General features: G+C 36.9%; 1 protein-coding gene across 1 annotated transcript in view; it reads left to right on the top strand.

Moving 5' to 3' along the window:
- gstcd (glutathione S-transferase, C-terminal domain containing) overlaps positions 1 to 14,625 on the top strand; it is a 56,967-nt gene that overhangs the window by 9,104 nt on the left and 33,238 nt on the right. The window contains exon 5 of the mRNA XM_015055753.1: positions 6,327 to 6,420. Within this exon, the coding sequence (XP_014911239.1) occupies positions 6,327 to 6,420 (94 nt within the window). The remainder of the gene's footprint in view (positions 1 to 6,326; positions 6,421 to 14,625) is intronic.

Here is a 14,625-nt window from a genome sequence, read left to right on the forward strand (position 1 = left end):
AAGCAGGTAAGAAATCTCTAAACATTCTCAGAGAATTGCAGCAAAGGCATCTTGGGATCACAAAGTTTCACAGCTACTAGTAGATGCTGCCTCACAACCCATTATTAGGGAAGCATGCCTGGAAAAGGGAAGATTGAGCTTTTCAGCAACAAACTCCCCAGGAGGTGGTGGCATGAAAACATAATAAATTCTGTGGAGAAGCCACCTCGGACCCAGTGTCGAGTGTGATGGAGAACACATGATTCTCTGGGCTTGTTTACCCCACGATGGCTCGACGGGCGTTGATCTTATTAATTCTGAAAATGGGACGTTGTGAGTAATAACCTGAAGGATTTTACTAAGTGACTGGAAATGGGTCGTCACTTGGTGTTTCAACTGGAATCTGGTGCAAATCAACAGAGAGACGGTTCAAAAGACACTCATTCAACGGTGCCATTTCAGTGTCCAGTGTAAGAGGAGACGGCAAAGAGCAATGGTCAAAGATCACTCTCTGTTTATGGTCCAACCTTGTTAAATAGTGGTAGTAGTAGATTATGCTGCAAAGCCCACCTTTCCCCACCATCTCAACCAACAAAAACCACTTAAACGTTTACCAGGAGTGAAAATAAGTGAGGTTTTTACAAAAGAAGTTTTGGTAAAGATGGAAGGTCAGAAAGTAGGTTAAAATATGTGTGTACTATTTGAATGAGTGCTTTTTTTAAAATGCTTGTTTCAGTACTCTCAGTGGATCTTGTCAGTTGAAGTAATGCTGACAGTAAGAAAATGCAGAAATTGTGCTATCCCAGTTTTTTGTAAAGAAGTATATGTCAATAACATCTGATTGTTGTTGACCTAGAAAACGGTGCATCACAGAACATGTTGTTGGTTGTTGCTGATTGACAAAAACTGGTCGGAATTTCTAGTTTTGATGGATTTGTGAGTGAGAAAAGCTGTATTTATTCAATTTCAGGCTCTTCTTTGTCTTCTTGATTAATTGGTGCATTTCTAGATAATTCTCTTTTTTTATAAAATAAACAAATAGGCCTGTCACGATAACAAATTTTGCTGAGCGATTAATAGCCTCAAAAATTATTGCGATAAACGATAATATTGTTTGAAGACTGTTTTAATTTGATCCAAACGTAATGATATAATAATGCAAGCACATCCTGCCCAAAAAAAGAAAAACACTTTATTTTCTAAAAAAAACACTTAACACTGGAACTGGTAAACAAAATAAACAAAACAACCAAAAACAAAAATAAAATGGACTCTCAGACTCTGTTAATAAAAAAATGCATGGTTTTTTGTACAGCAGCGCAGCCAGCTGGCGCTTGCTTTCTGTTTGGCCTGACAAACTAAACACAACATAAAAGCAAAGTGGAAATAAAAACTACATTCAACCACCAACATAAAAGCAAAGTGGAAATAAAAACTACATTCAACCAAAAAAGTACAGATTATGAAGTCTGTATACTATACTGCCATCAATAATCGCTAAACTTGGATAGAGAGGACGGGCACATAGTTCACTCCTCTCTTACGCTAATGACACGAAGAAGGGAGGGATCAGTGGAAAGCACCAAAGTTGAGCCTTTTTTCATCTGTCATCAATAGGAAGAGAAAAAGGCAGGAAGAAACGATAAAGCCGATAAATTAAAATGAGGTCGATAATTTTCATTTATCATGCGATTAATTGATTTATTGTTTATCGCAACAGGCTTAAATGTAGTATTCAGAAACCAAAATAAACTTTCTATTTGTACAGCCAGCCTATTTCCAGTGCTGTGAACTTCCCTCAAGGAGCGTTGATGACACACTTGGATTCAGATGCATCTCTAGATTTCTTCACTCTGTATCACCCAAGTTGTCACCCTTTGCATATTTGAACAAGCTTTTGCAGCAGGAGATAAGCAGAGGCAGCTTCTCAGACGTAGATATCCCCCTCAGCCCCACTAACTCGGCTTCTCAGTGAGCTGTTAGTCTGTCTTTCTTCCTGTCCTCTCCCTGCATAGATATTTCTGTGATTTCCTGCTGGCTCGAGCTTTATAAGAGTGTGATTATGAGTGGCAGGGACGATGAGGGCAGTAAGAGGGTAGGTGGTGGTGTTGGTGGTGGGGCGGGTGTTTTTGTAGTTTGGATGAGACGGAGTGAGCTGGGTGGTCAGGACGGGATGTGTCTCATATTTGCCACGTCGGTAGATGAAATTTCAGTCAGGCCCAGATGTGCACAAATGACAGTTTTCATGCCGTGTTGAAATCAGACATTAAAACTAAGAGGAATGCCTGCACGTACCGACACAATAGCCACCATTCTCTCTCTGCTTAGAGGGATTAGAAAGATGGCTACGTGTCGCCACTATTTTGTCTGGAGTGCAGCTGTTGTGCTTTCTTGGCCGATGTGTGTGTGTGTGTGTGTGTGTGGGAAAGAGCAGTTTGACAATCGATCGTTCTGTTGCTGCTGACCAGAGGCAGCCGTTACCATCTCTACCTTTCGCTCTCTCCTTCTCTCTCTCTGTTATCTACATGATAAATGGCTCATAAACTCTGTCACTTTCTCATTTTCTCACACGAGTTAACACCAACTGATGCCCGTCAGTCAAGCTGTCAGTGCAATGAGGTGTAAACTTTTACCTGAATGCAGACCCAGGATTAAGATGATTCTCTTTCCATTAAGGTTCAACTCAGCCTTTGAATCCAAGAGCAGGAATGACCCAGAAAGGAATTTCTAGCAAAAAAAAAAAAAAAAAAAAAAAAAAAAAAAAAAGGGAGTCAGCTGCTTAAAAAACAAAAACAGAAAAATATGTGATTTTCTGTTGAAGTAATTGGTCTCATAGGGAAGCTGTTGTTGGAAAAACAGGGATTACAGACACAGACAGTGTGTTCCAGTGGAAATGTTAAGCTTCAAGCTATGATTCTTTCAGCTAAAAGTTTTTTTTAAATGTTGCCTTACGGAGTGATTTAATTCAAAGTTCCTAGGATATTCCCAAATCTTTGAAGAGCTTTGTCTTGACTTGACCTTTCCTCAGGGCTTATTGAGCAGCTGGAGCCATCTATATTAGTATGAATGTTACTACTGAACATAAAGGCTTTTCAGTCATACAGGAAGATGTGGATTTGGGTCATTTTGAGGAAGACCCTTAATCGGCGTTATGTTTTATCATATATAGATGATCCATTAAAGAGTCATATCTGTGTTTACTATTATCACTGCAACCATTGACTACTTGTTGCCACTAGTAACAAAATAAATCTACGGAATTATAGTGAATTAAAGTTAAGAAAAACAAAAGTAATAATTCTGAGAGCTAGTATAGACAAATGTAGACATTTTATAGCTAAAATAACACTCATTCAAAACCAGACAAAGGTTACATGTTGTGTAAAGACACCTGTTTTCCTCCCTGTATGAACTTTTCCTTTTTTATGCCTGTTAGTATTTTCAAAACTTTTGGGCCATTCCTTCAGACAGAACTGGTAGAACTAAGTCAGGTTTGTAAGCCATCTTTGAAATAGGGCTATTTACAAAAAGGACAATGTGCAACGTCAACATAAACGTCACCATTACATATGTTGTACCAGATCGCAGCTTTACGCTAATAGACATCTACTCTCCATTGGCAGTTTGAGACAGGAAGAGAAAGCTTAGAAACGGATTCGAATCGAAATGAGAATTTTGCTCAGACACCTTTCAGCTCTGATCACTACTTTTTTAAAGATTTTTTTTGGTTCTAGTGGCCTTTATTTGATAGTTAATTGACAGGAAAGTGGGTAATGAGAGAAGGGGGAAGACATGCAGCAAAGGTCGCCAAGGCCGGGAATCGAACCTGCGTGCTTAACCCCTGTGCCACCACAGCACACCTATGATCACTACTTTTCTACAGTATCTGACTGATATCAGTTCTTTGCTGTGGCCACGCCAAAAATTGACCGAAGGTTTAATACAAACAATGTAATCTCATAGGTATAAGTTCTTATGATCCTTTAAAATGGGTGTAAACAGGTCCCTAATCTGATCCTGATATCAGATCTGGATCAGATTAGATTTATGCCTACACAAGAGTAATAAAAGTAACTGATTTTCTTGCATTACTGTGCTAATAATAATATTGACTATGAAATGTGTGTATATTGTGTAACATAAATTGCTTTGGTTATCCCCGCTCAAGAGAATCTTTCTAAAAACTGATGCCGTACATTTTTATTCGGTATTAAGATGCACCCCATAAAGGAGATAAATTGTGATAATGGAATGGAGCAGCACTGCAGCTGGAAGGGTAATGTAGAAAATTGTTGCCTGTAGAGTTAAACCAGTACGCTGAGCCTGAGAGCATGTAAGCGCACAGGTGTCCTTAAAGCCCTCTTTGCTTTAATGACACCACCAGCACCGCAGGAGCTGCTGTTTTGTGCTAATGCTGTCGTTCTGTGTTGGCCCAGATTTCTCTGATAATGCTCCAAAAGGTTCTTGTAATGTCAGGGGCTTTTGTTTTTATCAAATTTCTATAAAAAAAAAAGGTACTTGTAGAAAACTTTGAGGTATATTTGAGCTCATTATCCAGCTCCATTTTCTCTTTTCCAGTCATAAAAGCTGTGAAAAGGGGGAGGGGCTCATTATCTTTAGCTGTTTCAGTGATTGCTGCTTCTGCAGTATTTAGTGACTGCTTTTATGCATGGATATGAGAGTTCTTATTTACTCAGCATATGTTGCGGTTATGATTATTATTGAAGTTAAGTTCAAACAAAGAGGTATAAAAAGTCTATCCCAGCAGCTCTTGAAATTTGGTAGCTGCATCCTCGGATGAACAGCAGCATGTTTTACAAATTCTAATTAATTTTCAACAAGAACTGACAAAACGCAGGGCCATTAAAACACCAACCAGTATCTGTGCTGCATTAGGTGGTGGAGCAACCTTTAGCAACGGTAACTTGAAATCAGCAGTTATAATATTTATCAATGTTTGTTGCACAACAATACAGGTTTACCCTTCTTTTTACAAAGACTTTTGCAGAGACTCATTTGTGCACACTCTTACTTCTTTTGTCAGTCATTCTGTTATAGATTTGCTGCTGTGTTTGGAATTATTGTCTTGTTAAATGACAATAATTTAATTGAAGCTTTAGCAGCTGGACAGATGGCCTCACATTTCAATCTTGCATATTTTCTTATACAGAGTGGTCCACGGTGTGCCCAGCTCCTGGAAATAGTTTCCCTCTTGGCTTGCTTTTTGGTTCATGCAGACACAACTTAAGAAAGACAAATCTCTTTCTTAGGAATCCCAAGATGGGAATTTAAGATACTGATGAATTGCTTTGGAGCCTGCAATGCAAATTGTATTTCTTTTTTCTTTCTCTTTTTTAATTTTGCATTTTGTTGGAACACTGCGCAGTCTGCCCTTGGCTTGAACTTGGTATGCCCACTCCTGGGAAATTGGCCCCAGCATAAAATATTTTCCACTTGTCTGCAATCTCTTGCTGCAGAAAGATGAACTCCACATTGTTGAGCATGGCCTTACATCTGGCAGAGATTGATGGACAGCAGCAGTTGTTCTAAAATCACTGTTGGAGTTTCTCCTCTTGCATCATGTTGACACACTCCTGAATGTTCCAGACTGCTTCTTCTTCTTCTTCTTCTTCTTCTATAGAAACGCTCCAACTTGGTGAATTATCAGTTCATTCAGTTCATCAATACAGGTGAATCTCAGTTAATTGGAAAATTGTCAAAGAGCTCAATCATTTAATTAATTCAATCGTAAACATGATACTCTTATAGATTCATTCTACACCCATTTATGGTGAGCTATTAAGCGGAAGCAACTTGAGCAGGGTTACTATCTCAGCAGAGGCACCACATTAAAGCTGTAGTTTGTGAAAATAAAATACCCTGACCAAGTATTGAGTCCATATTCTGTTTAGTACATTGAGAATATTTGCAGGAGAACCACATTTCTGTATTTAAAAAAAAAAAAAAGTCTTTATCCTTTCTAGTATTCTTTTTTCTTTTTTTTTTCAAGCAACATTTGACATTGCGGCAGGATGGTTTTCATGCTACACTTTTGTGATCGATAATTACTAGAATACTAATGTTAGAGCACTGACTTGACATTGTAGTTAAGACATACTTGATAGTAGAATAAGGTTTGTTACCCTTTTTAGCTTATTTAAATTTTCTGACATCTTACGTTTCTATATATATATATATATATATATATATATATATATATATATATGTATAAATACACGATATAATCCAGTAAATTGTTACATTTAACTGGTTTTGGCTTTTGGGATAATTTTTATTTACATGTAGCTTATGCAGCTTCTTAACGGAGGTGTGTGTATTTCCCTCAGGAAAATGGCATCGAGGCAGTCTTCTCTCCTCATCCTTGCCCTGGTTGGACTCTCCCGTGGGATAGATTACCAGCAGCTATCAACCCCACCGAAGGTAATGTTGAATTTTGACCTCCTTGCTGCGCTCCATCTGATTTCTCTCCTCAAACTCTTTTCACTGCTCTTTTGGTTTCACAGTCTCTAGTGTTGCTCTCTGCTTATGTTAATCTTCTGAATTTTTAAACAGTAATAGTGATGCTGTTTTCACAAAGAGATACTTATGTAAATAACTGAGCCCATGCTTCCCTTAATTTTTTTTTTTTTTTTTTTTTTGTTCTTTTCTGATATCCTATAGTTACTGAATTTCGTAAATCGGAGCTTTACGAAAACCAGGTATTGTAACTCAGCCACTACACTGTGATGGGTACATCTCTGGTTTTGCAGCATTAACTTGCTGATAAATATTTATAGTGGGATCTAATTGTCTGTGAAAAAAAACAAAAGGACTTTAGCAGTAATGTGGTAGCATATTTAGTCCTAGGATATTTATGGTAAATTAATTTGCTTAGAAATAATACTAATGCTTTTAATTTTGTCCCTTCCAGTTATTTTTGAATTGTTTCCAAGAAGACTTTTGTGTCATGTTTATGTTATTGGGAGATTGTTTTCATGGTTACTTTCTCTCCCTATTCAGAAAAAGATGAAGGCAATAAAGAAATGTTATGCAGCTGTAATAAGTATTCTGATAATAATTATGCATTCTTGAAGTTATTTTCTGTAGTCAATGTACAAAAAATGGCCTCAGTTAAAATGTTGGCAGAAAGAGTTTATGCAATCAATGTGAATGTGCTATATCTGTTTTGGAATCATGAAAGTCTGTGCCAAAATTCTTGGCAATCCATGCAGGAAAACAAAGATCATTTGGCGAAAACTCAAGGCAAAGTCTGCAGAGGTTTAGTTTTGGGAACTCGAGGATCATGTCAAATAAAATGATACATTTCAAGTCCCTTAAGTCACTCTACTAAATTAATTATTCCTTTTGTTGATAACCTCTCCCTATTTGTGATTAAAAGGTGTTTTTGCTTTGTTTCTAGTCCCAAAACCTAGAAACGTCAGAAATCTAACAGCAAGTCCACTCACTTCTAAACACTCTGAATGATGTAAGAACTGTTCTGTAAGCAAAAAAATAATAAAAATGATTGCGAGCGACATAGTCGCTGCCCCAGTATTGTAACCGCTGTGCAATAAATGGTGCTATTGATAACCCTTCCTGCAGTATTATGACATCCAGCAGGAAGCCCCTGTGCTTCAGAGCTGTGTCATTCAAGGTTGCCAGAAAAATGCCCATTTTCCTTGGATATATGTATGTGGGCTATGACGTTTCTTTTCTCCAATAATGCATCTAAATTAATGTACAACAGCTTCCTCTTCTCTAGATATTTCCATGGTTTTATGATATGAAAGCATTTCTGTCTGCAAGTATGTGGGCAGATGTAAATTGCTCAGCCAAGAACAGAAGTAGAAGAGACTGTCCACCGATAACAGTAGAGAATGCTTAATATCACATGGCAGGGCAGGGGAGGGCAGACATATTGGCAAGTACATAGCAGGAAAACATATGTTGTGATAATTTCACCTATCACCTTCTAGTGAGGAATTATATGCATATTTGCACAAACTTGAGTCTAGTCTTACTCTTCTGTAAAAACACAGTGTGCGTATATGTATGTATGTTTTGTTGGGAGCAAATTGGAACTTGAGTCATTCTCCTCATTCGTGCTTACAAACCTCACAAATGAAACTGATAACGATTGAGTTTTTTTTTTTTTTTAGATTAAAAGCATTTTTCAGACATACTGTAGACCTGCTAATTTAATTTTGGGTCACGGTGGGCGATAAAACCTTTAACTTTTATCGCATTATTTTTTAGGTAACTGTATGGCTGTGATTGCTCGGCACAGCATTCATAAAGCCACAAGTACAAATATCGTTCTTGAAAAACATTCTCATCTTTAATAGTCTTCTTCAGGACACCGGTGATTTACAGTGTGATTTATATCACTAACCCACTCACATTAACTTTATTTGATCATATTTTACTGATGTTTTTTAGATGCTCTCGGGGAGCAAACGGTGGAGAAAATATTCAAAATAAAATTTCCAGCCTTCCTGTCAGTTTTTTTTTATTATTATTTAACATAATTAACTGAAATTTATCATACCAGTAAATGCCCACCTCTAGTTTTGGGAATTCACCAATTCAGATTTTTGTATCAAAAGTAAATCCAAATTATTTGCAGAAAAATCACCTGTAGGCAGGCTAGAGCTTATATAGCGTATTTCAGAGAGAAAACAGTTTGGGAAGCTGTAATACTGGGTTGCAATGCTACTTAACGCACTATTGGCTGGTTTTTGCAAACCAACCAATCTAAGAGCACCATTCATTTCCACTGGCACTGATTGGCTGTTTGTCCAAGAGCGGAAATAAGAAGACATTAGCTTCTGTGGTAGTGACTATCACTGCACAATGTGCCTGGAAGCCCTAAATATGTCTTACAGTTTAAACTTCCTTCAATAAAATCAGCTAAAACATTACCTGCAACACCACCAAACTCTGTAATCTAGGTTGTGTGATAAAAAACAAATACCAGAGTTATTGTAACAAGACAGCTCAATTCCTCCTACACACATGTTCATCTACACACATGATTTTAAATCTTGGATTTCAATGTTTTGATGCTTTAAGTTCTACTTTCATAAATCCAGAATAAGACTGGTTCCAGCTCATTTTTTATTTCAACAAAATTAAAAATTAAGCTTATAAATTCAAAAGTTGTATATTTTTTTGTCCTATGAAAGGCTTCTTCACAAAACAGATGAACAGCATTGCACACCGCGGTGCCATTATATAAAGCAGCCGGCTTTTTGTCTCCAGCATTTTATTTAATGCAGGGAGTGTGGGAGCTAAACATCAAGTGGAATGGGATGATGGATTGTGTGACAGTGGGAGATGGAGATAAGAGTGAGAGCAGGAGGAGCTACTAGAGTTATCAGGGAAACGAAGCGGGGGAAGAAAGGTGAAAGAGACAATGAGGCGTGAAAAAGGAGTGCAAGTGAGGGAATCGCATAGCTGTCATGCCTGAGACATGCAGGTATAATGTCCTTCAGGGTTGTTTTGGTATGAGTGGTTGGGTTTCCATTTCTTTGATAAAGAAACCTTAGCTTATGGAGATGGAGATCTGTCTTCTTTGTATGTTTTCTGTTTTGAATTAAGCAGAAATTTTGTGATTATTTTTTAAAATTAAATTCTGTCTTAAAAAGATTCTGAAGTATGAATGTTGCTATATTATATTTCTGTTATGTTTCATTGTGCAGACTTTGATGCATTGTCTAGACCAGTGTCTAGACAACACTGGTTTATTTGGTTAACCGTGTTAAAAAAGCTTTTGTAAACAACCTTCTGGGGTTGGTTTAAAAGTCTACGTCATCTGTGTCAAACTTGAGGCCTGGGTGCCAAATCTGGCCACCATAAGATTCTCTTCCCTATAGGGCCACGTAAATAGAAGCTTCGAAATAACAGTTGTGTGTTTTAAATATTATTTTATCCATCAAATCAAATAATATAAAGTACAAAATTGCATCACTGTGAAAAGATATTCAGTATTCTTTCATCTTAGGAAGCGCACATTGAATGCTTGGCCAGCTAATTATTATCTTAGCAGTTTGTTAACGAGTAGGTTTGTGGACTTTTGTGATCTTGATGTGGCCCGAAATGAAAATGTGTTTGACACCCATGCTCGATATAATTAAGGTTTGAACTGATTACCACTTTTTTTCTAGAGTTTTGCAAATGAACCGAACTGGCGTCTTAAGTTTCTTTTTCTTTATAGGAACTATTTCTGGATGTTATTCAAGTAGGAATATACAACACATTAACATAGCAGTCTCTAATTGCTTTCTGATTGCAAGTCTGTCTGGATATATGATGTCGGTGTTGCTCAACAGAAGTAAAACTAATTTTGACACGCTCATATTTAAGGTTCAGCATTGTAACATTATCTGTTTTGCTGATCAAAGCTACATCCAAAATTGAAATCGCAGTAATTTGTCTCATCTTAGCTTGAAAGTGTGCAAGTGTTTTTTTTTGTTTTGTTTTGTTTTGTTTTGTTTTTTCTTTCATATGGGTTTCATATGAAGCGGTCAATCTGTAGTTAAAGCCACAGGTTAAGGTCATACTTGACACTTATACATATTTATCTTCTCATCTTTTTTTTTGTTGTTTTTTTTCCTGATGATGTCTCTACAGTGAACAGACATTTGACAGTTATTTATTCCCTTCAGGTTTACAGCACCAAACAGCCGGCTGTGACTCCCAAATCACTTCTCTCATTCCCAATTAGCTGAACTCATTACAGCCGATAGATTGGAGATTCAAAGATATCCAGTAAACATGGGACCCGGCACAACAGGCAGCCAGCTTTGTTACTCCCAATTAGAAGGATAATTGGCACTTTATTAGTGCAATTCAAGTTCAAACACATCTAGATCCCCTTGGGGTTACAGCAGAGTTGCACCATTTGCGATAGTGTTTGAGTTGTGCCTATTTAAATTCAAAGCCTCAAGCCATCTGCGTAATAAGCTCCTTGTAAATGCCATGGCATGAATATTCATTTAGCTCCATAGTTTTTGCTTTGTTCAATAATCTCTGCTGAGGCCCTGCAGTGGGGATGTGGAGCAAGAAAAGAATTTGCCTCAACTGCGGACAGCTTTAAATGAAGTTTTCTTTTTTGGGAGGGAATTATAGTTTTTTTTTTATTTATTTATTACATTTTACAACAGTCGTAATTAATTACTCAACAGACATCTCTGCCTAAAGGAAAATGCAAAATTAAATCTTTTTTTTTCATGGTGTGAATGTCATTGAGCTGCAAATGAAAATCTCAGCAGCTCAATGATTGTTTAGTAGATATACACAGATCAGGTTTCTTGTGGCTAACCCTTTTTTTTGTTTTCTTTGGACCTGTTTATTCAAAACAGACTAATTCCTTTTTTTTTCTCGTATGACTTTAATACATACAATCTTCAAAATATGTTTGATAGCATCAAATTTAAATATAGCCATAAATAAAGAATCAAAACATTATTCCTATTTATATATAAAAGTACTTGTCTATAATTGTCATCAGATTTTTCTCGGGCTAAAAAAAAGTGACATCTAATTAAAAAGAAAAATGTTTTTCAGCATTTGAGATCATAGTCAGAGCCACCCAAGCAGAAACTGGCCAGTTTTAATCTCAGACCTATTGATCGGTGGATGTCTACTGCCAAGCAAAGTCACCTTAGTAATAAATGAACACTTATTATTGTCATATTTTTACAGACAGGATGCATATCTTGCATAGCTAACTAACTCCCACACGTGACTTTTTTGGTTGGCGATTTGAGTGTTTTTGTCAGTGTGAAGCAGTTTGTATTTATTACTGTCATTTAACATTTTCACCAGCCACCAGTTGCAAAGTTCTTAACACTATCTAGTTATTACATTCCCTTTGATGTCTTTTGCAAAGCAGTTTTTTTTTTTTCCTGATCTTTTACTGTTGCAGAATTGCATACAGAAATATATTCAACCCTCGGGATGACTTAACACTCCTTTGGGTGAATCACAGTTTTAAATTTCCTTTGTAGTCAATTTAGAGAAAACATTTTTTTTTTTTGTTTGAAGGTATACGATCATCTTGCCTGGATGGCTCTTTTAAGGTATTTCCACAAATATTTCTGAAGTGTTTTCGTCTTGGAGCCATTAGAGCACTTTGGGATTTAGATTGTTAGGTTTGTTTAGGATAATTGCTCTGATTGCAACACATGTCTAAGCAAGGTAAGAGTAGAATTTTTTTTTTCCATTATCATCAAAAACCCTGCAGCATAATTTTTTGAAGATTTATAGTCTTAGGAGAAAAAAATAAAATAAAAAGGAGTTGAGTTTTAGAAAGGGGTGTTGGAGTTTCTGTGGAGTGGAGGTGTTAAGGTTTGACAGTAGATGGAGAGAATAATTGCAAACATAGAGGTCTGACACAAAGATTTGAGTTTCAGAGTGATTTATTGGCTTTAATACATTATTTGGCACAAGGGGCTGTTGACAGATCTTAACTTGAACTTTTCATTACATCTGATCAACCTTTCTCTGGAATCCAGCTCTGAAAGGGGAAAGATTATAGCCAATAATCTGCAGTCAGGGGAGAAAGGTGAGGCAATGAATGAAGCAGTCAAAAGCACCACGTCACACAGATAAGGGTGCAGTGCTGAACCTGATAGGCACAACAGGTGCTCTTCTTCTATACATAAAAAAAACAAAAAAACAATTTCAGTCAGAATGCAACCGTCTTAGTTTGACTCTCCTCTTTTGTTATTAGACCCAATAAAGCAGGCTTTAAAAAAAAAAACAAAAACAAAAAAAACGAAGGTTGGTTTTTACAACAGAGTGACAAAGATACTTGTGAAGGATGGGAGCATTGCCTTTATATATAAATAAGAGTAAGACTATACATAAGTTTCATTTATAAAATATTTTATTTTTCTTACCATTCTATTGTTTGATAAAGCCAAAATTCAAACCTTTTAAAACAACAACGTATTTCAATCCAGGTCAAAATTGAAACATGAGGATCCATTTTAGACTCCTACAGAGTATTTTGCTTACCAGTCATGAACCTGACCACATAACACTAGCCATAGCCACAAATAGTTCAGCTATCCATAAATGTAAATTATATACATAAAACGGTACAAAGTGCATACAAGGAGCAGTGGACTTAATTTTGATATTGCACAACTGAATCAGATAATGTGTTCCCCACAACACACCTTACTCTTTAGGCCTTTTTGAACTCCAGGGCCTGGCGTGGGGTGGGCCTGTCGCCATCGACCTGGCCCTATTGTACTCTGGCACAGGTTGTTTTTGCATTGAGCAGAGTGTAGTCTCTTAAGTTGACAGGGATTGTCAGATCCAAACAAATTCATGCAGAGGCCATCTCCTCAGAGTCCCAGGGGAACACTTTGTTTTGTTGTTGCTGTTGTCCCATCCATTTCCTTCTGTAGCCGGTTGTCAACGAAGAAAAAAATTACCTCAGCCTTTTCTTCAAATTAATAAGACAAAAGAGTATCATGTCTGATCTGTTTGGTGGAAGTAAACCACTGCTGCAGAATTTCCTCCTGATCAGAAAACCCCTCTATCTAAGAGTATTGCAGACTTCTGATCACTTCCATTGGATAAATGTTCCCAGATTTCAAAAGTTTGGCTGAACTGGCGCTTGCAGTTCCATTCTCCAGCGTGGCTTCAGCCTCCAGATCAACATCAAAACCCTGACATTTTAAGCACAAGCAGGTGCCTATAATTTAGTTTAATTTCATTGCTTATATGTCACACAGGCAGTGATTTTCGTCGCTTTGGAAATTTTTTTTTTTTTTTTTTTTTTTTTTTTTTACATATATTCATCTGCCGAAATGTGGATTCTTCATTCAGCTCGTGGAATATCAGTTAATCTAGAGAAAAGGAAAAATAGTTGAATATGTCATTGTCATTCAGTAATTGACAAGAATAGAAAATATTTTTTTACAGTTATATATTTCAGTAATGCTCTGTGTTAAGGACATGGGTTTTGTACTGGACCCATCAGTCTTTCTGCTAGTCAGTCATTCTTAAAATTTGGGGCAGATGAGGCAGTTATTTTTGAAAGTCCTGGTTGGAAATATAAGCTGGTACGTGAAAATAAAACTCTGGTCCTCTTCACAATGTCTTCCATGTGGTTTTGTCTTTCTCTTTTTTCATGTGCAAATTACTTAAACATAAAGCACAAATCATTTCATTTTCAGGAATCACCTTGTCTTCATATTGTTCGCTTGTGACTGCTCAACCGTGAGCACAATACCTCGTTGAAATGTAATACTGCATTAAGTGAATGAGTCTGGTTTGTGCTTCTTGCGAGGTTGTACTGGTGTGTGCCAAGCCTTGCACACAGGTGGCTCGAGGAGACAGAATAATAATTCAGTTAAATCCCGCTCTCATTATCAGAAAGGGCACTTGTGGTGTTTGTAGCTACTGTGCAGTCTCTTGAATTGTTGCCCCACTTTTCAACATGAGAATATCCTTGCACAGATAATGAGGGGAATCTGTTACAAAGTGTGTATTTTCTGTAACAAAAATGGATTATGTGATACAGAAATCCAGATAACACTTGGACAATGTACTTTTTTTTTTTTTTTTTTTTTAAAGTTTTTTTTTTTAAAAACCCCCTTAGGGGTTGAAAAGGTTACTTTTTGCGGG

Source organism: Poecilia latipinna, unplaced genomic scaffold (assembly GCF_001443285.1).
Source record: "Poecilia latipinna isolate Pla-1442-1.1 unplaced genomic scaffold, P_latipinna-1.0 Scaffold1334, whole genome shotgun sequence".
Lineage (NCBI taxonomy): Eukaryota > Metazoa > Chordata > Actinopteri > Cyprinodontiformes > Poeciliidae > Poecilia > Poecilia latipinna.